The 22,127-nt window shown below is 45.6% G+C and overlaps 1 protein-coding gene across 3 annotated transcripts in view; it reads left to right on the forward strand.

Moving 5' to 3' along the window:
- Positions 1-17,193, forward strand: part of SMARCC1 (SWI/SNF related BAF chromatin remodeling complex subunit C1) — a gene marked incomplete at its 5' end in the record, with an annotated part of 178,823 nt that extends 161,630 nt beyond the window's left edge. For 2 of the 3 annotated variants that reach the window (XM_082847255.1, XM_082847257.1), the window contains 2 exons: positions 11,891-12,067; positions 14,613-17,191. In XM_082847255.1, the coding sequence (XP_082703381.1) occupies positions 11,891-12,067; positions 14,613-14,710 (275 nt within the window). In that variant the 3' untranslated portion in view covers positions 14,711-17,191. Of the gene's footprint in view, positions 1-11,890; positions 12,068-14,612 lie in introns of all 3 variants that reach the window. The other variant, XM_082847256.1, reaches the window with a different exon arrangement.
- Positions 17,194-22,127: the final 4,934 nt, after the last annotated feature.

Raw genomic sequence — 22,127 nt, forward strand, 5'->3', positions numbered from 1 at the left:
TGTCGCGGAGTGGCTGGGCCCGTGAGCCATGGCTGCTGAGCCTGTGCGTCCGGAGCCTGTGCTCCGCAGCGGGAGAGGCCACAGCAGTGAGAGGCCCACGCAAAAAATAAATAAAAATTAAAAAAAATAAAAAATAGAAAGACCCTTGGAGGCCTGAGAAGATTCCCGACATGACTAATGTCAGTTGCCCTGACTTCCTCAAATGACAGAATTTCTAAATCTCATGGAAATAACCAGGCATGTTTGCCTGAGGAAGCCATGACGGAAAAAACTATGATCTGACAACTTGTGTTACCAACATGAATTTTTAATTTACAACCCCAAACATGTTTAGATATTAGTTCTTATTGCCTTGACCCAAAAATGGCGCTAGGTTCACTTTGGGAAGCATTCATTTTCATACGCATGCATGCACACACACACACTCACACACACTATTAAATTGCAGTTGTGGAATTTGCTACCATCGTCCCACTTGCCACTTGATCTAAATGACATTTGTGGAGATAGTTTTAGAAGTCTGCCAGGCTCATGACACAGGATACTTTATTTCTCAGTTTTCCTGTCTGTCTGCTTGAGTGGATTTTAAAACCTCCTTGTGAGATCTAATTTTCTTCCAAGTTAAAAGCTATGAATGCATAACAGAGTGATCACAAAGTGATTTTTCAGAAACAGTTATTTTAAATTTTTAATTCCTAAAACTCTTGGGATAAATGTTTAGGAGGGGGTTTGCTGTGGCTCCTTGGTATTTGGTTCTTAATGGTGCTAAAGCATCATCATCCACAGTAACTGTTCACAGAGAACTTCTCAGGAGCTCCACCATCTGCATTTAGAAAAGATACCCTTCTCCCTTTTTTTTCTAAATTACATCCTGGTGAGAACAGATGTTTGTATGCCAGGCCCTTCACCCCCAGTATTTTTGCTTACTTCTCATTGTCCTGCCTTTACAGTTGAAGAGCTGGTGCATGCCAAGGCCATGTCACCTTGCTGCATGGTGGAGCCAGGATTCATACTGGGCTCCTTCTATTCCAAAATGATGTCACAATGCCACCTTCCATGATGGAGAACCAAGAGGGTTTAGAGCAGACTCAGATACATCTCTTCTTTTAGGGAGACAGTGGTAAAAAACTAGGGTTCATAAAATAGCCTTTAGAATAAAAATAGGTTATGTTTCTCTTTTTACTTTCTCACAGAAATAGGCTTTTCTTAAGTGAATTTTAAAGAAAATGATCATTGTGTGTATGATGAGAGTGTTTTTTAAAATCTATTTTAAAAAACTATTCTTCCTTCCTCCCTCCCTCCCTCCCTTCCTCCTTCCCTCCCTCCCTTTTTTTTTGGCCACGCCATGCTGTGTGTGGGATTTTAGTCCCCCCAACCAGGGATCGAACCCACGCCCCTGCAGTGGAAGCGTGGAGTCTTAATCACTGGACCTCCAGAGAAGTCCCTCTTTTCTTAAACATTTTTTATTGAAATGTAGTGTACATATGGAAAAATACACAAGCCATAAATATTTTGCTTGATGATTTTTAACGAAGAGAATATACCTGTGTAACCGGTACCCAGAAGCCCCCTCATACCCATCTTAGTCTCCTCCCTGCCCTTGGGTAACAACTGTCCCGAGGTCTAACATCATAGACTAGTTGGGCTGGGTTTTTTGGGGGGTTTCTGGCGGGGGGCTACATTGGGTCTTCGTTGCTGCGTGTGGGCTTTCTCTAGTTGCGGCAAGTGGGAACTACTCTTCATTGCAGTGCGCGGGCTTCTCATTGCAGTGGCTTCCCTTGTTGCAGAGCACAGGCTCTAGGTGCGTGGGCTTCAGTAGTCGTGGCTTGTGGGCTCAGTAGTTGCGGCGCGTGGGCTGTAGGGCGTGAGGGCTTCAGTAGTTGTGGCACGCAGGGTCTAGAGTGCAGGCTCAGTAGTTGTGGTGCACGGGCTTAGTTGTTCCTCAGCATGTGGGATCTTCCTGGACCAGGGATCGAACCCGTGTCCCCTGCATTGGCAGGCAGATTCTTAACCACTGCACCACCAGGGAAGTCCCTTGGCTGGTTTTGAATGTTATCTGGATGGAATCACGTACTGATTTTTGTTTGTTTGCCTTCTTTCACTCTTGCTGTACGTGTCTTTCGCTCTTGCTGTTCTTTCTTCTTGTTGTACGTGTCTACTGTGGGGCTCTACCATGATTTATTAATCCATTCTCCTGTTGATGGACATTTGATTCATTTCCATTTTAGTTATTACGAATAGTAACTCCTGCTGTGAACATGCATGTGCACATGTCTTTTGGAGACATAGGTATACATTTCTGTTATGTGCGCCCCTAAGTGGTGGAATTTGTTATGTCCCTAGAGTGGGTCTTAGGATATCCATGTATTCACATTAGTTGATGCTGCCAAAATTTTGCCAAAATAATGCCAGTTTACGTTCTCTCTAGCAGTGTATGAGAATTCCAGCAGCTCAAGGTAATCATTTTTCATAGTTGCCCCTTTTGTGAGATTGTTTTGGAATTTGAATGTAAAAATCAGGTGTGTTGGAAAGTAAAATGAAGAAAAAGAAATTGAACCCAATAATTAAAAGCTTTCTTAATATTGACAGTTCAGAAAAGGCTGATTGTATTGTAACAGCTGAGTCTCGTACACCATATTCTAGAAATTGGCTAAAGAGGCCTTATATATCAAAGCAAGTGAGGGAGTCTGTAGTGTTTTAGGTGGAGAAGAGCTTTAGTCTTTTATTTGCCACAGGTGTAAGTTAATAAATGGGAGCATGGTCCTTCCAACTAATATTTCCTAGGTTCTAGAAAAGTTAGCGGGCCACAACGTTTATGTTAGGAGCTGAGGGTAATTATCCAGGTCAGTTTGCTAGGTTTTGGTGTTTGGTCGGAATTTATGGTGTGTGAAGGAAGGAGAAAAATCAGCCTCTGAAAGCCAGCAAGGTTGGGGAAGTGGTGAGAAGAAAGTCAAGACAAATATATTACTGAGTGGTGAATTTGTCCAGCTCTCTGACTTCTTAGAATTTAAATAATTTTGTAGATAAATCACATGTAATCTTTCTCCACTTAACTGGCCATCAGTTAGTGGTAGAGCCCATTAAAATATGGCTCATTGTTATGAATCTGCCAGACTGTCAAACACGTATGGTCCCAGGCACCAGCAGGGCTAGTATAAACTGACACCTGTACATATTCCATTTAGTTTGTACCTCTGCAGTCCTCCCCTCCACCCCTTTAATTCATTCAAATGCTTAGAATTTTTGTATAGAGAGTACCATCTGTATGCTGCTGTCTCTCCTCCTTGGCTTTTATTATTTGGTCCTACTCCTAACTCACCTGGGAGCTCCAGCTTTTTGTAGGTTTTGTTCTTATCTGTGATAAAGTGTCCCAAGTTGATTTGTTTCCACCAAACAGATAGTCAAAGGAAGAATCTATAGTATAAAGTTGGCAAATGGAAACTGGAGGTGGCCATAGCCATCCTTATACCACCCTTAGGTTTTGTTGCTCTTCATAAAATACACAGCACTACATGTCGTCTTTTCATTTAAATTGAAAAACAGTGATTTCATGAAGTGGTTCCTAAATTAAAGGCTTACTGGTTCTTCTGTAAGACCGCCATTCTAAATGGCACAAGGTGAATAGTCATGACAGCCATCAGTTCTTGAGCACATGCATGGTATCCCTTGACCACACCCTGGACCATTGTATTCATGACAGCACATGGGGAACCAAGGAGAGTGGCCTGGGTAGTGGCTGCTGTGTCCTGAGATGTTCTTGATTGTGAGCAAGGAGGACACTTCTGACTGCAGGGGGTACCCTCCAGGGGCCTTGGCACCTACAGTCATCTCTCAGTATCCACCAGGGATTGGTTCCAGGAGCCCCAATGGGGGATGCATGAGTATCCATGGATTCTCAAGTCTCTTATATAAAATGGCACTGTACAGTGAATTCAGTCATCCCTCTATATCCATGGATGCAGATCCCATGGATACGGAGGAACAGAGGGCCAGGTGTATTTACAGGAAGATTACCTAAAAATCTAGTATGTAAATGCAGTGTAAGCTCTGCCCTCCCCTTGGGCTTTTGAACCTAGTTGCAGGGCAGGAATAAAGAGGTAGATAAAGAGAATGGACTTGATGACGTGGGGTGGAAGGGCGAAGCTGGGGCGAAGTGAGAGTAGCATCGACATATATACACTACCGAATGTACAATAGTTGTCTGGTGGGAAGCAACAGCGTAGCACAGTGAGATCAGCTTGGTGCTTTGCGATGACCTAGAGCGGTGGTTGAGGGAGGCTCAAGAGGGAGGGGGTATGGGGACACGTGTATGCATATGGCTGATTCGCTTTGTTGTACAACAGAAACTAACACAGTATTGTGAAGCAATTATACTCCAATAAAGTTCCATTAAAAATAAATAGTAAATGAGGCACTCTTGAGTATTAGTGCCTCATGGATCTGGAGTGAGCCACCTGCATTGGGGAAGCCTTTGTTATGTGTCTCTGTGTGTGAAAAGCAGAGAGAAAAGAACATGTTGGTTTAAATATCTTTATGGTTTCCTCATTAATAACATAAGAATTTTTAGAAGTGCCTAAGAAAAATCAGAGTAGGAATTGATCTGGTTTGATGAGAACTCAGGGATGTTAGACGTTTTAATAATAAAACTAGAATATTTTGCATCAGTTAGTAAAATATTGGTTGTTCAAGGAAATTTCAAGCAAGGCATTAGGCACTTGACTTTTAAGCCCCCAAGTTAGACCCACTTACAGAACCCTCCCCGTGGGAAATACTACTTAGGAAAGGATTACAACTACTCATCACTTCCCAGCCTCCCCTCTCCACCCAACTCGGAGCCCCACACTGAAGAGGGAAAAGGACTAGCTCGTCACATCAGCCAAGTCTTTATTATCTGCGGTGCCTTTGGTCCTGCTTGCATGATGTGATAACAAGGCTGCTGTGCCACTTTCCGGAGTAGCAGGTTATCCTCACAGAGAGAACAGTGAGGGCACAGTCTTCAACAAAGAGCGTCTGTGCCCCCCGGAAGCTGCTGCGGGAGGAGCAATCTCCGAGGAGCCTGGGCTTCCCCCTCGCTTGGCCCCGATTGTTATTTCTGTTCTCTGGGATACTCAGCCAGAGAGTGTGTCATGGATGGTTAGAAACAGCAATGAAGTATGCTTAAGCTTGGAAATTCATAGGTTCCCTCTCCTAGTTTTGTGTTCCTTACCCACCTGCCTCTCCCATCCCGAAGAATAAAAATAAAATCCTTAATATTCTTTTAGGCATGGTGGCCGTTAACGCTTTAGTATAAGATCTAATAAACCTGAGAGTGTGAGGGATTTTTCCACTAGGCAAAGCCTAATTTTAGCAAACCTTTCCATTTTTCAGGCTTCAGATGCCTGCTGTTTTTAAAAAAAAAAAAAAAAGCTTGTATGTAGGTCAGACTCCCACCAGTATATGCTTTGATACTGCTGTTCTGAAGCCACATCTCTCTTATCTCTCACCTTCCTCTCTACTGGAAAAGGAAACACCTGAATTTTTTTTTAATGGAAACTACATATACACACCCTTTATTTTGTTTGGTAAGGCCTGCTCCGCTTCATTTTAGGTATCTGTAGGTCAGACTTCTTCATGTTTATTAAGAGTTAATAGAAATGCCTTCAGACATTGTCATCCATTTAAAAGTGGTGAGGGGCTTCCCTGGTGGTACAGTGGTTAAGAATCTGCCTGCCAATGCAGGGGACATGGGTTCAAGCCCTGGTCCAGGAAGATCCCACATGCCGCGGAGCAACTAAGCACGTGCGCCACAACTACTGAGCCCACGTGCCACAACTGTTGAAGCCCGCGTGCCTAGAGCCCGTGCTCCTCAACAAGAGAAGCCACCCCAATGAGAAGCCCGCGCACCGCAATGAAGAGTAGCCCCCGCTTGCCGCAACTAGAGGAAGCCTGCGTGCAGCAACAAAGACCCAACACAGCCAAAAATAAAAAAAAAAGTGGTGAGACCTATATCAGAAACCAGAAAACCCAAGGACATTTAGATTTCAAAAGGACAGGGGTTGGGTTTCCCTGGTGGCGCAGTGGTTAAGAATCCACCTGCCAGTGCAGGGGACACGGGTTCGAGCCCTGGTCCAGGAAGATCCCACATGCCGTGGAGCAACTGAGCCCATGCACCACAACTGCTGAGCCTGCGCTCTAGAGCCCGCGAGCCACAACTACTGAGCCCGTGCACAGCAACAAGAGAAACCACCACAATGAGAAGCCCAAGCACCAAACAAAGAGTAGCCCCCGCTCGCCACAACTAGAGGAAGCCCATGCACAGCAACGAAGACCCAACACAGTCAAAAACTAAATAAATAAATTTATTTTTTAAAAAAAGAGAAATCGGCTTTCCCACGGAAAGAAATACCCTTTTAAGGCAGGGTGGTGTAAAGGAAAGGAGAATGAGCCTCAGGGTCAGACAGCTCAGTCTCTTGTTCCTTGTGACTTTCAAACAAATTCCATAGCCTCTCTAAGATTTTGTTTCCTTATCTTGAAACTGGGCCCTTACTTCAGCCTTCCTAACAACCTGAAGGATTCCATGAGACAACTGTCTTTGCCTGGGAAGTGACAGGCCCCAACTCAGAGCAACATTCTGTCCCCTCCTTGTCCTCTAAATCCACTGCCATAGGCACACCAGCACCTTTGGATGGCACAGGGGCATTGCCTCACTCTTGGTGCTTCTTGCTTTCCTGAGAAATGTTTGTCTGTGCAAGGTCCCACAGTGGAAGTAAATGGTTTTTCTTCTAGTTCTTCCTTTTTGCTGCCACCTTTCCCAAGGAGCCATTGTCCTCTCATACCTTAAATACCCATACCCCAGTGGCTTTATGGCTCTGTTTGTGACAGGAGGATAGAAGAACTTTGTTTTACAGAAAGCTTCAGGATTTACAGCAAGAGAAAGGAAAGGTTTTTTCCAGCTGTTGGGCAAATAGCCTTGGAAAACCCTAAAGCTATTCTATCCCAGCTTGTTGCCATAAAGATATAGGGAAATAGGTAAATGGGCCACTGCCGCTGAGCAGGTAGCTTTGGAAACAGCACTGATGGGCCTGACAGCTGAGCCTGCAAGGCTTATCCCAGTGTGTTTTGGTAGTTATCACCTTGTGTCCATGTGCCAGTGATTCCTCTTTGCCAGATTGTTTCTGGAGCTAGGTGTGGGTTGAATACCTGACCCATCACTTTATTGGCAGCAGGGTTTGTATCACATAGTCTGCTGGAAGACAGATGGGCCCCCTTCCTCCAGACCTTCATCCTCAGAGTGCACTGTATTGCAAACACCAGATCTGAAGCCAGAGTACCCAGGTCAGAGCTGGGCTCCCCTATTTATACACTTTATGACATTGGGTGAGCTACTCAGTCTTTGTTTTCCCCTTTCATAAACGTGGTAACTTACAACAACAGAAATGTAGGTCTCACAATTCTGGGAGCTGCTAGAGCAAGGTCATGTTCCCTCCAGGGGCTCTAGGGGAGAGTCTGTTCATTGCATCTTCCAGCTTCTGGTGTCTGGTAGCATTCCTTGGCTTGTGGCCACATCTCTCTTTACTCCATCTTTACCTTCTTTCTCCTCTGTGTCTTTTCTTCCATGTGTCCCATATAAGAACACTTGTCATTGGATTTAGGGCCCACCAGAATAATCTAGGATGATCTTAAGGTCCTTAACTTAAATCTGCAAAGATGCTTTTTCCAAATATGGTTACATTTGCAGGTTCCAGGTATTAGAATGTGTGCATTACCTGTTTGGGGGCCACCATCCAACCCACTGCAAGGTGCTGGAAAGTATATTTGATAAAATTATGTATTGCAGGAAGCAGAGCAGTTTCCTTATTGTTGATATAGTGAAGAAGAAAACATGGTGTTTGGAATTAAAGTTTACATCTCAGATTTTTTTTTTAAATGCTGACTGTTATATTAAGTCCTTTCACAGGAACTGTTTCATTTGAGCACAGAATAGTGTGGTAGAAAGAGAATTGGATTTAGAATCAGAAGACTTGGATCTCATTCCTCTTACAAGTTCTGTGACCGTAAAGAAGTCTCTTAACTTTTCTGAGCTTCTGTTTACTGTCTATAAAATGAGAATATTTGCCCTGCCTCTCATAAGGCAGAGCCAGTGACATAATAAGGCACCATAAGAAATAAACAGTTTCCCTGATCATACAGAGAGAGTACAGCAGATATTTAGCATCACTCTTTATAATAATCTCAGGAAACTGAGGCTCCGGGCATCCTAAATGACTTGTCCAAGACCACTCATCTGGGTTGGCGTGAAGTAGAAGTGAGATCGCACTGTTAAGCTTCCAGGCACGTTCATCTTCACTTTCCCTGTCGAGAATGGTATTGGGTGGCTTTCTGACTGGGATGCTCACTGGTCAGCCAGGAGTTTGGACAACCCACACCTTGCTCTAGACATCAAAGTATAAAAACTCTGTCAGACTGTTGTGGACGACATTGGTTAGGACTGAACAGTTGCGTGTCTTATTACTTAGCACACACCTGGTCTATGCTCTTCCTTCTTTCTTTCTTTCTCCCTTACTCAGTACTCTTTCTGGCCTTTTTGTAAAGGCATTCTTCAGTGTTCTGCTGTTGGTTTTCTGGAGAGAGAGACCTGAGACGGGCTGGCAAAATGTTCTTCCTGACTTGCTCAAGGCCTCTTGTCCAGGTTGAACTGGGTAGAAGGAGGGAATCTGCACCCATTGATATACACGGGCCGTATTATCTGTTCTAGTGAATGGCTTCCATTCATCACAGCAAGTCCATTGAAAGTGTTCTTTCATCTCCAGGTTGGGATTCTGTAGGTCTGGACTTCATACTAGGCCTCCTGTCCCCAACAACAGCAAAAGTATCTCCTCTTGCCCTGTCTCACCACCTGGAATACCATCAAAAAATCATTAGTAGAGACTCAGAGAGTGGGGGAAAAAAAGCATTGTGTTTAGTAATGGCCTCACAGGTGTTTGGTAGGAAGGAAACTGGGAGAGTTACAGAGGACAGACCCTGATTCTTAGAATAATAAGGCTCTGTGTGTGCTACTTATTGCCCATTGGAAACTTCTGAAAGTTCTGTATCTTCCCTTCACCCCATCTCTGTATTCCACTGGAATGACAGCCAATTCCACACCTCCTGTTCCCAAAGCAAAATTCCTTCCCCATTCTCTACACTCCACATGCCAGTTAGGTGCCAGACCCGAATTCTTTCTCCTTCTCAGCTTCATACTCACCCCTCCTCCTCATTCTCTTACCCATCCCCAGGAAGCCTGTAGGGTGCTGTTCTCAACTCTTATCTACTTATCCTGCCCTCATGCAGCCCCTACTTCTCTGCAAAAGCTCTCTTCCTCTGCTCTAGGCTCAGACTCCTCTGCATCCCTTCTTAAAGCTTTCCATCACACAGAAAATCAGGCCCATGTTCCTCATTTCTCCAGAACCTTTCACCCAGTCCCCTGTAGCCTTACCGGGCCAAGTCCCTCACCCCATTCTGTGTGTGTGACTCATCTGGTCCCCTTTGCTTTGATTCATGTCAGACAAACCAACCGTGGACAACTTGGCTCTGTAGCCTGGGCACTTTTTTTAATAATCTTTTGAGCTTGTTAACTCCTCGGTGAAATGCAAGTGATAGATAATAAGGTGATGCAGTTACCTCAGAGGGGATGGCGAGTATGAAGATGCTACGTATAAATGGAACAATATTCATATTATGTTCTGATTGTGTAACTCAGGCTAGGCCTTGTGCTTAGGACAGTCTGCTGTTATCCTGTTCCTAATTCCCCTCCTTCACTTTATATACACATTATCCAAAGTCTCAAGTCATTCACAAGTTGCTCTTGGTTAACCAGAAGGTATTATTTTCTTTTACTTGCTTCTTCCATAGTTTTCCCTTGATTTGCCTGCCACACCTTCATGTGTACTCATCCTTTGTATGGCTTGTAATATACTTGGCATTTGTTTTTTTATCTCTTGTGTCATTCCCTACGTGGATAGACTCTTCAGCACAGCCTAAATCTGTCCTAGCACTGTGGCACAGGCACCCAGCTTTAATTACTGAAGTTCAGTGGTGTAGTAGTAGTGGTAGTCTCAGCCCAGCACCTGCTCTTGCTTTCTCTGAGGTGATTTGATCAAGTTGTCCTCCAGCAGATGGGCCTCTGGGGCTCCTCTGCTGTACTTTTGCATGATTGCATTATAGAGCACAGGAAGGTGGGCCAGAGGACCCAAAATTTGCTGTTCTTTTCATTCTGAGGCATAAGGTTGATGCCTCCCTATGCTTTTAAAAAATAGTCCCCCAAAGACAGTGGACCACTTCTCTTCCTGAATCTTGTATCTCACTGGGGTTCTCTTCATTGACACCCTGTAGTGAAAAGCTCTGCTCTTTGAGTCCTGGCTCATGGAACAGACACTGGAAATGGATGGTGTGAGGCTTGAAGCTTTGTGTGTCTGTCTTAAGACAGGCCTTTTTCTAAGCACTGACAGAGAATTCTTCACTTGAGTTATCTCCAGTACTGCTCTATATATTTTAGTTGCCAGTTAGCTGTCTGGTAGTCCCATCTTCCAAGCTTGAACCTCAAGCGTTCTTATTTCCAGCTGTCTCAGGACTATGCCTAGAAGCCTGTGTTCAGTTTCATATAGTTGACCTTACATAGGTGTGCTAATGTCCCTAGATTAAAAAACGAAAGAAAGAAAAAACTACAATAGATTCTCTTTCCTTATTCTGTAGAGATTATGATTTGTCCTTATATATAGCTTCAGCCTTGGTTTGTGCCCATTAAACAACTCTCCTTTGTTTGTGGCTCTTTAAAGCCAAGCCCAGGAGCCAGACCGCTGAGTTGAAGAATTAATACATATCCACCACCATATCTAAGGGAGGTTTGGCTAACTGCAACCAAATCTGGCCTATCTCCTGTTTTTGTAGGGGCCATAGGCTAAGAATGGTTTTTACAGTTTAAGTGGTTGGGGAAAACTTGAAAGAATGTTTATGTCACATGAAAATTATGTGAAATTCACATTTCAGAGTCCATAAACAAAGATGTTTCGGTAACCTATTTGTTACACATTGTCTGACTGCCTTCATACTACAGTAGCAAAGTTAAATAGTTGTGACAGAGGCCATATGGCCTGCCAAGTCCAAATACTTACTGTCTGGCTCTACAGAAAAAGTTTGCTGAAAGTTCTAAAGACTCAGTGTGAAACTGAATGCAGGAGGTGTTTCATGGTCCTTACGTCTAGCGTCTCCCATTGTGCACATCAAAGCAAGAGGAAGAGGTGAAGGAGTTGCCTGTTTCCCGTATGTCTCCCCCACCATGGTTCTCCAGAGCCAGTGCTTCCTGGTTGGGGAGAGAGGGAGAGATTTTTTTGTGAACAGGACTTGAGGATTCCAATTAGAATCCCTTTTTAATTGTGATTTCACAGTATTGATCAATACCCTGTCAGGCATACACATTCCCACATAGCCTGTGCATGAAGCTCAATCTGGACTGAGCTTCAGTCCTTGGACTGTGCACTGACTTGCTGTTAAAGTCCTTCTTTCCACTCCCTGTGGTCTTTGCTTGGCATTTTGTGTCCTCAGGAAGATATTGGACAATCCATTGTTCACCCAAACTAACCAGAATTAATGCTTTCTTTTAAGGATGTTTGGTAACTGTTTCTTACAGCTACTGTCTACCTATAGCAGGGTTTGGGGTAATCATTCACTTCACAGATCTGCCCCATTATCCCTCTGTCCCCCCACCCCACCCCAAATTAAAAGCTGGACAGAGAGATTATTACAGATTATTGCTCTGTTGATCTTTCTAATTGTTTTGGAGGGTTAGGTATTTGTATTTAGCAATCTCGGGCAGTGAGTTGATTCCTTTTTTTCCTAGTACATTTACCTCAGTACTTTAAATCTCCCTCCACAGGTCAGATACCAGGTCCAGGTTCCATGATGTCTGGGCAGCCCATGCCAGGCCGCATGATGTCCACCGTTGCAGCCAACATCCACCCCCCTGGGAGTGGCCCTACCCCTCCTGGTATGCCTCCAATCCCAGGAAACATCTTAGGACCCCGGGTACCCCTCACGGCACCTAACGGCATGTGTAAGTAGCAAGGTGGGAGATGTATTACCCCCGGGTCTTTTAGGGAGGGCTATACACAGGGAGGCAGGCTTTTTGTTCTCTCTGGGGTTTGACAGGTCCATGGACAGTATGACCTGTGAGAGTGGGTTCCAAAAGACTGTTTTTTTAGTCATTCCTCTTCAGTACCCCTGGTGGACAGGTACCCAGGTGATGAGTGCAAAGTGCTCCCAGTTAGTCGGGCTCTTATGCCATACATAGCCTTCGTGACATGCACTCGTGACTCCAGGGTCTGTTAGGAGGCCAGGGGCATGCCTTGCCCACTCCTGATTAAGCCTATGTAATTTGAATCTTGGAAGACATACAGAGCTACTGGTAGTTGTTTTCCCTATAGGAGCCTTTTATGGATTCAGGGTTTAAAAGTGGCAGGTGTAAAGAAAAGAATAGGGGCTTCCCTGGTGGCACAGTGGTTGAGAGTCCACCTGCCGGTGCAGGGGACATGGGTTCGTGCCCCGGTCTGGGAAGATCCCACATGCCGCGGAGCGGCTGGGCCCGTGAGCCATGGCCGCTGAGCCTGCGCATCCGGAGCCTGTGCTCCACAACGGAAGAGGCCACAACCGTGAGAGGCCCGTGTACTGCAAAAAAAAAAAGAATAGGATCTGGTTTAGGGCAGGAATAACAAGTAAGTTTCTTGTAGCCATTTTGATATATTTGTAGTGGCTGCTTAGACTAAGGAAGGAGTATTCAGGGCTGTGTTGAGAAGGAATTGGAGGTCTTAGCAGGCTCCATGGAGAAGGCACAGATGCTGCTGAACGATGTCTGCCTGGTGGTATGTGCAAAGCCAGCTAGCTCATTTCTGCCATGGGGCCCTTGTTCTACTCCAACCCTGGCCTCCAGAGGACTGCATCAGAGCTTGGCCTGCTCTTTACTCCTGTAGAGCAGGAGTAATGATCCCAAAATGCAACCGATAGTGGCCATGTTCCCAGCCACATCTGTGATCCCAGGTCCATTTAGAAGTCACGTATGTGAGGAGGAGTTAGCTTCTGTTCACAATACAGAGCTAGGATGCATAGGAATTCCTGGCCTCCAGGAGCTTTAGTTGGGAAAATACGAAATGAACAAGTGGATAGTAGTATAGGGTTTACCATAAGTTACGCGAGGCTGTGAAGTGACTTGAGTTCACTGTAGTTCTCTGGGAGACTTCCTAGGGCCAGGAGGCAGGGACTATCGACAGAGGTACATCTCCTTTCTCATTGGACCCACAGGGTCCAAGGACAAAGTAGCTGCACAGAAGAAAGACAGCAATTGAGCTGGGTCAGTATAGGATCACAACAATAGAAAAAGGTATCTCTGAGTCAGTGATCAGAGGCTGTAGTCTAGTGGGTACCTCTTTTCCTTGGCAAGAAAATCCTTGCCTTGCCGCCTTACAGGCAGTATACAAATGTGCTGGCTGATAAGGAGGTTTGACCAGTTTGCCCATCCCCTTTGCAGAGATAATGTCATTGGTCTTTACCACGGTCATGTCCTGCTGGTAACCCGCGATTTGTGTACAGGATTCCATCCTAAAGGGCCCTCAGTGGAGCACCTTGAGAATGTGGAAGGTTTGCTCCCGATCACTTCCTGTCATAAGTGAATTTCAGGGATTCTGAACCGCTGACTTGGCTCCAGGGCACTGGGCAGGCCTCATCAGGCGAGTCGCTTCCCGTCTCCAGGCCCTGGTTTCCTCCACTGCAAGATGACACAAGGGATTAGATCAGTGGGCTTCAAAATGCTTTGAAGAGCCTTAGCAGTTTGGTGGAAATCTCCTAGGGGGAAAGTTGGGTGAATTGACTGGTAAGGAAGGCTGCAGTTTAATTATTTGTTTCATATGTTTTCATTTCCGGCAAAATCTAGTTTAAAAAATCCCTGGATTAAATTATATCCGGGGTTCCTTTGAAAAGCAGCTAAAATTGAAACAGGAAAGAGCCCCAGACACTCATACTAATTGTTCCCTTCAGGACCTGACCTAGTTTTGGCCAAAAATCCAAGGACTGCAGTTCAGGAGCTGTGGGGCCTCCCAGGACTGTCCAACTTGTCAGCAGCTGTCTCAAGTGAAGCTGTCTGGCCCTGCTGGAGATAGTTAATATCAGCAAGAAGTTTCTGATAATCTATTTTGTGCCCAGCTAGGCTAGGCACTATGAGAAAGAAAAGAAGACACAGAACTTGCCCAGGAAGGAGCTTATCATTTAACTGAAGAAATAAAATTAGCAGTGAGAACCATTAAAATACAATAAAATCAAAATATAATTAAGTTTTGAAAAGGTCTGGAGTGATTCTTGGAAGGGGTGGGCCTTGAAGGAGATTGGGGCAGGTTCAGACACCTCCCCACTCCCCCAACCTCATGGGTCAGGGGAAGCAACATGAGCAGTGACCTGGAGGTCCAGATGGACCTGCGCCACGTAGATCGCAGCGGCAGCAGTGCCTCACAGGCGATAAAGAAACCTTCTTAAGTCATTTTTCTCTAAATGGGCTCTTCCCTGAGCCCCTGTGTTTCCAGCAATGATGAGTTAACTTCTGGATGTGTTTGCAGATCCCCCTCCGCCGCAGCAGCAGCCACCTCCTCCACCACCTACAGATGGAGTCCCTCCGCCTCCCGCTCCAGGCCCACCAGCCTCGGCTGCGCCCTAGCCTGGAAGATGCAGGGGACGTCCACGCCCAGCGCCACCAGCTGGAGTGGGGATGACAGGACTTGTGTTACTCAGCTTCCTTGGGTTTCTTTCAGGATTTTTATTCTTGCAGCCCCAAGCACACATCCCTTATTTCCCCATTTCTCTTGCCACCCCTGTCCGTGCTCTGACACGTCTTGTGTTAGATCCTCCTCCAACACTCAGGGGGAAGCCTGTGGTGACAGTGTGCCCTGGTCATCCTAAAAATACCCAGTGTCTCCCTGTCCTGGTATGGGGTATGCTGACAGTTTATCTGCAGGTCCTATCAACAGTAGTGTTTCTATGTCTGTCATTTTTGCTCTCCTGCAGTTTTTTTGCTTTGTCTTATGCTTTTATGGATAATGCTTTATAATCATTATCTTTTTCTTTCTTTGGGGGGGATGGGTCATTATTGCTTTAAAGGAGAGCATCCTAAGTTAATAGGAACCAAAAAATAATGATGGGCAGAGGGGATAGCCAGAAGGGATAAACCTTAAGGCATTATAAGTGACCTTATTTCTGCTTATCTGAGCTAAGAATGGTGCTGATGGTGAAGGTTCATGAGACTTTTGCCACACATGGACGCACCAGAATTAAAAGAGATGGGGAAAGGGATCCCACTGACTTCATCCCTAGTGAGGACTGTGAGAACCTCCAGCCTGCCTGGCAGAACATCCCCCTTTAGTCCCTGGTAGGGGAGAGCACAAGCATTAGAACAGATCCACTTCTTCCCCAGGCCCACTGGTTCTGGTTTTCTATGCAGATGGTTTGTTAGATTCCGGGGGCGGGGTGGGGGGCTTGTTCTTCTGAGGGCAGTGTGAGCTTTGAGGGCTGCATTTGGGAGGCATTCCTTAGTTTCCTAGACTAGCCAGGAAAGTTTTGGGCGTCTAGGGCAACGGCCACCCAATGAATGTAGCCCACTATTCACTGCTTTGTATGCATTCTTTTTTTCTCCCTCTTTAAAAAAAAAAAAAACCTTAAAAAAAAAAAGAGTAAGTAGATAGTGCTGATAAACATTTTAGCTCATGGAACTTGATTAGGTTGGCTGGGGGTACAAGTCCCCAAACTACCTCTTGCAGTAGCCAGGGTGAAGGATTTAGTGAAGCGGTACTTTAGGTTTGGGGTGGGATTGGAGAAGTGGGGCAGGATCAACAGCCTCTCATCCCTTCTCCCTTCCCTGTCTGAGATCTCACATTCCATCTATCACAGGGTTGTCAAGGAGATGCTGTGGGTACCAAGGAACTCACTTGGCAATCAGAGCATCATGCTTTGAGGGTGAGGTTCTCGGGCTAGGAGAGTGGAATACCATTCCAGAGGAAGAGCCACAAAAATGCCTTAATATGAGCCCATTTCTACCCCTGCTGATGAGTGACTTAAAGAGTTCTTGGTGTTCTCTTCTTGTCCTTCTTCCCTCCCCTCTGTCTTTCCATGGGTGGGGAAAGGGTGTTTTGAGTAGAGCTTGATTTCCAAAGCACCTGGCTTCTTCACAGTTTCAAGTGGCAGTTTCATTTAGAATGCAAAGTGGAACATCTTTTGGATACCTTTTCTATATATTCTATAAAGCTTTACATATGTGAGGGTGTGGGAAGGTGTTTATAAAACACCCTAGAACTTTCTTCCTTAATGTCAGAAAGCAAAAAAAAAAAAAAGGAAAAAATTAAACCACAGTTAAGATTTGCCTTTCAAACCCTCAGGTGTTACCTCTAACCAGGTGGCCCTGGTCACCATCAGAGTACTGGAACCAAGGAGACCTTGTTCCTTTTTTGAGTTTATTCTGGACTCTTGGAGTGGAAATGAGCTTGTTCCTACTGGAGTTTAATTCCATTGCTTTTGACTTCAGAAAGACCCCCGTGCCTTTTGACAATGGCCAGGGTTTTATTTTCACACCAGTCTTTCCCAAAGGAAATTCATTCCAAATACTTACCTTTTCTACTGAGGTCTTAGAAAGAAAATGGAATTCTGGTTCATACTGTGGTCTCTTGTAACCTCAGGTCTTTAATGTGATCACTTTCAAATTTAAAAGATCCAGGTGGAAGTATTTTTACTATGCTGGTAATCTACAGAATACCTGAATTCTTACACTGTTATGTTTCAGTATAAGTGGTGACTTTTTATGTCTGATCTGGTTTCATTCCTGTAATACAGCCACCCGATTTTGTGAGGGGGGAATAATATGTGGTTTTTGTACAAACATGTTTCTCAATGTGTTATTTTGGAAAAGTGAAGAGAGGGAGTTTTGGGAGATTGGAAGAAGTTCATCAAGAAGGCTTAATCTCCCTCTTTTTCAGTGAATAAATGGAACATCATTTCTGGATTCTAGTCCCATTCTCTGCGTTCATGTACCAGTTTCTTCATGTGTCCCAAGAAGAGTCTAAATACTCAGCCTCACCTGGTCTTGGTCATCAATTAATGTTCAGTGGTGCGGGTTTCCTGACTGACTGACCACCTTCTCACCTTCATGAGGCTTAAGGAACATATGGTTGATGTGCCTTGCCCACTTTTTATTTCCATGGTCTAAGTGGAGAAAGATGAGTAGAAGTTATCCAGGAAGGGTGGCCAACATCCTGGCACCTCCAAGAGAGGAGTAGTTCTGCTTGGTGCAGTAGAGAATGTTTGTCAGGTTGCAGTTTAGACAGCCTCAAGTTGGAGGCCGGCATTGAGGGCAGATGATTCTGTGAACTTTGATACGCTCTCATGGACAGCCTTTGAGCACCCACAGGTGCACGCCCTGTGCAGAAAACGGAAACCAGTGCTTTCAAGATGCTTGTGAACCCAGTGGAGCAAAAGAAGCGGATTCTGTGTCTACCAGGAGGTGAACACTTGGCTCTGCACGGAAGTGTGTCACCCGATTGTGCTGTGCTTTCTGACCTGTTCGACTCTTCCCTCTAGAAGAGAGTGCTAGAGCCAGCTGGGTCTCACAGGACTCCTACATTTCCCTCAGGGTTGAGGAAAGTTAATCCTTGATTCAGTCTGAAGACTGGTTTATAAACCTGAGTGTGAATTCTTTTTAGAGCAAACCAAGACGTGTACAATTAACCAGGTTTGCACAGGTTCCTCAGATCCTTCCTGTGGAATGATTCCCCCAAATGCGATTAAGAACAGCAGTTTTCCAACTTCAGTGCAGGTCAGGATCACCTGCGAGTTTAACATACAGCTTCTGGGCCCTATCCTCAAAGCTTCTGATTCAGCAGGTTTGGAGTATGTTCTGAAATTCTGCCTTTTTAACAGATGCCCAGGAGATCCTGATGCAGCTAGTCATGGGACCACCCTTTGAGAACTACTGGTTAAGAAGATTGTATGGTAGAGCAAGCTCTCTGCAGTTCCTGACAGTCATTCTGTGAGCCCATTAGTCTAGTAAACATTTGAGAGCCTACTGTGTGGCAGGCACTAAAACTTGGATGCAGTCATTATTATGAATAAGGTAAGGCAAGGCCCCTGTACTCCAGACCGCTTACATTTTTGTAGAAAAATGGGGGATAAGGTGTATGGTCTGGAGGATACCAGACCATAAAGAGTTTAGATAGTGCCAAGTGTTCATGAAGTAAAAGGAACAGCCTAATCAGTTGTTTTCTGGGGGACAGTGTATATTAGTCTGTGAATTGGATGTTCTTCCATGATTTCTGTCCTGCAAGGTTTGGTAACCTGAGGGTTGACTTTCATTCCTGAAAACCTCCATCTGAATAATCAGAGAACTCTTTCATCTGGATACCCAATGTATCCAATGCCAACTAACCCCTGTTCTTTCTGCAAACCTCTGCCTGTGATTTTTATTATAAAGCTCCTGCTTTCTACAGTTCCAAGAGCATAGCTGTTATTCAGTTGCTCCACTATTGTTGAAGGGGGACTTCTTCCTGGGAATAACGTGAAAGCACCTTGATCCCCTGTTAATGGATTATCTCCACTGAAGTCATCTTTCAGAAGGAGATGGAAAGATACATTCTTGAAGGAAATGCTGCCTGCCTTCAAGCCCAGGACGCTTGACGTTGGACCTCCTTGTGAACAGCTCCCCTGACCTTCATTTCCCTGTGGCTCGCTTTAGCCCTGCCACTACTCTTGTCATTAGGAAGCATGTTTGATCCTGAACTCCTTAATACAGAGCTGAGACAGGACTGCCATACCCAAAGGGTGACTAAAAGTGTAGAAGGAGAGAGTTCTATAAATCAACCTAGACAAAGTTTCCAAAATTAATTATAGCTACTTCTCTCTTGGACCACCCATCCCTATTCCAGCTCTCATGGGACCCCAGCAGAAGAGAGCCTTGTCTTGTCCCCTGTCTTGCTCCTGGCGTGCCCTGTAGAACTGGAGCCATCTTTACTCCTTACTGCCCCCAGAGGCCTCTCCAGGCCCCTCCAAATGCATAGGGAGCAGCCAGGTGACTGATTTCTGGCAGCCACCTTACACCACCACCTACCCCTAGGGTACAGCCTTTGCAGGCCTCAGCAAAATCACCATGCCTGAATACAGTACAGTCACCACTACTGTCAAACAGCTGTGACACGAAGGAAAACACCTCCCATTCTGGTTCTGCGGCTGTCTTCCCTCACTATCAGGTGGTCCTGAAGGGTTTAGGAAGTGGGCGGGGCTCTTGATTTCTTTGGCTGGTTTGGCCCTGACACTAATGGATTTCCCACGGCCATCCAAATTGACTGTGGCATTCCTTGTTCCAGTCTGCCTATTCTGTGTTAACTGTGGGGTTCCCGAGAAGCACTTAGGTTGCCTGCTGAGGCAGCAGGACTTTTCTGCAAGAAGACAAGCCTGGTTGCTCCATGTCTGAGGCTGTGTGGCTTTCTCCCAGCTGACTTGGCTTTGGGGTAATGAAGTTCAGGGGACTTGCCAATTTTGTAGCAGACCCACTCCCCAAACAAGATGACCGCCTCCAGGTTGTAATGTCTTTTTCTAAGATGAGAGCACTTGTGCAAGTTGAGAATCCAGAACTTGCAGAGAGAGGAGGTGGTGGTCAGCACAAAGAACTCAGGCCCCCACCCCTTGGCTCTTCCCTTCTTCTGGTAAAGGTGCAAGAAGGACCATTCCCAGCAGCCCATCACCAGAAATGTCGCAGAGCTGACTGCCCTGCAGCCCAGAACCAGGTGTCTATGCAGCACACTGGCAGGAGAGAAGCCATGCTAGATGTCCCTTTCTGACTGATACAGAACGTAAGTCTGGACTGCTGTGTTGTACTCTGTTAAGAGAACACAGCATTAACTTTTAAACACCCAGGTGGAAGTGGTGGGCAGGGCGAGAGGCTGGGCTTCCATTCAGCCAAGTGAGGCCCTGCCTCTGCATCCTGATTCCTCTTCTGAAATCAAGAAGCAAGAATGAAAAGCCTCCATATTAAAATGAAAAGATTTGAAATTAAGATCTTAGTTCAAATCCTAGCCTTACCACTTCATTAGCATGATCTCAGCGTCCATTTGCAAGTGTGTAAAATGACCAGTAAAACATTAATAGTATGGTTGTGCAGAATAAGACAAATTAGAGCACTAAGAAAACTAAAAACTCAGGCAAATGGGGCTTCCCTGGTGGCGCAGTGGTTGAGAGTCTGCCTGCCGATGCAGGGGACATGGGTTCATGCCCCGGTCCGGGAAGATCCCACATGCCGTGGAGCGGCTGGGCCCGTGAGCCATGGCTGCTGAGCCAGTGCGTCCGCAATGGGAGAGGCCACAACAGTGAGAGGCTCGCATACCCCCCCAAAAAAAGAAAACAGGAAAATGGTAGTGGTTACTACTGAGGACTTAAAGCCAGGAACTGTGCTACTTCCTGTTCAGACTGAAGTATGCCCCCAGCGACGGCAACAGGAGCAGCTATGCCCTGGACAGCAGCCCCCTGGCAAAGTCGGTGGCTTTCTATGCACAGGGCGGCAGGCTGTAGCCATGGCAATGGGCCTTGTGCCTGCCTTGGTACTGCCAAACCCAGTGGGAACTTCAGAGGCATGCAGAAGCCATTGCCTCAAAGCATCCCTGATGCCCAAATGCATGAGACTTGAATGTGGGGACATGGGTGTAAGCTCTAGAGAGAGGTCAATTTCCCTTTCACTCCAGTTTCTATGCCTAGCCTAGTAGCCCTTGTGCTCAGAAAAAAAAAATATATCACATTCATTTGACACTGTATGGTTATTACCACTTTCACACATGAGACAGGATACTGACTCTCAACGTCACACAGATCTGATGCCAAATCCTGCTGTTGCAGTCACACTCCACTTCCTTGATGAGCTTCTGCTGTCTGTCTTGTGGAGGTGTCACCTAACCAGGTGTGCTGTGCTCGGTTCTGAAACTGCTGGTGAGATCTGCTAGGGAGGATCAGAATGAAACTGAATGGCAACAGTTGAGTTTAAAATCCCCAAATGAAGAAAGTAGTAACAGAATCTGTCTCCAGGGAAGGGAAGATGGTCATTGAGGAAGGAGATAGTTCATATTTTAACTTTATTTTATACCATGTGCTTGTTTTACTTAATTCAAAAATTGAATTTAAAAGGATATACTTAAATATTTCACGAAGTATATTAAAATGAGCTAATAAACTGGGGTAAGTAGAGCTTTAACAGAGGGATGGGAAAAGGGCCCCCATCCAGACCTTTCTTGTGAAAAACACAGGAGTGGTTGTCATGCTCTAGGCACCAAAGGACCCATCTGTGAGGCTTCCTTCCCACAAAGACTGGCCTCAGGAAGGAGGAGGTAGGCATGTACACCAAGATCCTCCACTCTGACAGCCATCACCCAAGAGTCGAGGAGACACAGAGAAGAGCAACACAGAGAATTGTACATAAGGCCAAAAGAAAAAAAGCTACAGGAAAGCAGAGATGGTGTTGGAGGGTGCATTAGTGCCTCTGGCAACAGGCAAGTGCAAAGTCCTGCCTGGCCCTCTGCTTAGAAAAGGTTGTATTTCAAACTGGTATTTACTCTCCCAGTGGCAACATGAAGCCATGGAAAGAGCCTCAGCAAGTCAGCCACTTTGCAGGAAGCTCCAGACCCACGGTTCTGGGGTGGGAGTATGATGGTTGCCATTCATTCATTTATGCCTCCTCCCCACCTTAGGGAGCCTCCCTCTGCACGAGGAGCTGTACACTCAAGTGTCTTGTGGTCCAATAGAGAATTGCTGTAGACAATGACATCAGGGCCAACGTGTCTAACTACTTGGGTCAGGCTAAGAAGGCGTCAGGGATGATGGAAAGGTGATAGGAACTGAGCTTTCTGGGTTGAGTTTGCCCAGCAGACCTGGAGAGGAGGGAACAACCAGGACAAGCAAGTAGACTGCAGCAGATCTAGTTCCAGTGAGAGAAACGAACTTTGAATCAAGGCAACCCCATCCAGAGACATGTACTAGAAAGAGATTAGGAGAATCTCTATCTTGGTCACTTAAGTGATTCCCTAGTGACAGAAATGAGAGTTTCTCAAATACCA

The sequence above is a fragment of the Leucopleurus acutus genome (assembly GCF_964270905.1).
Source record: "Leucopleurus acutus genome assembly, chromosome: 10".
Lineage (NCBI taxonomy): Eukaryota > Metazoa > Chordata > Mammalia > Artiodactyla > Delphinidae > Leucopleurus > Leucopleurus acutus.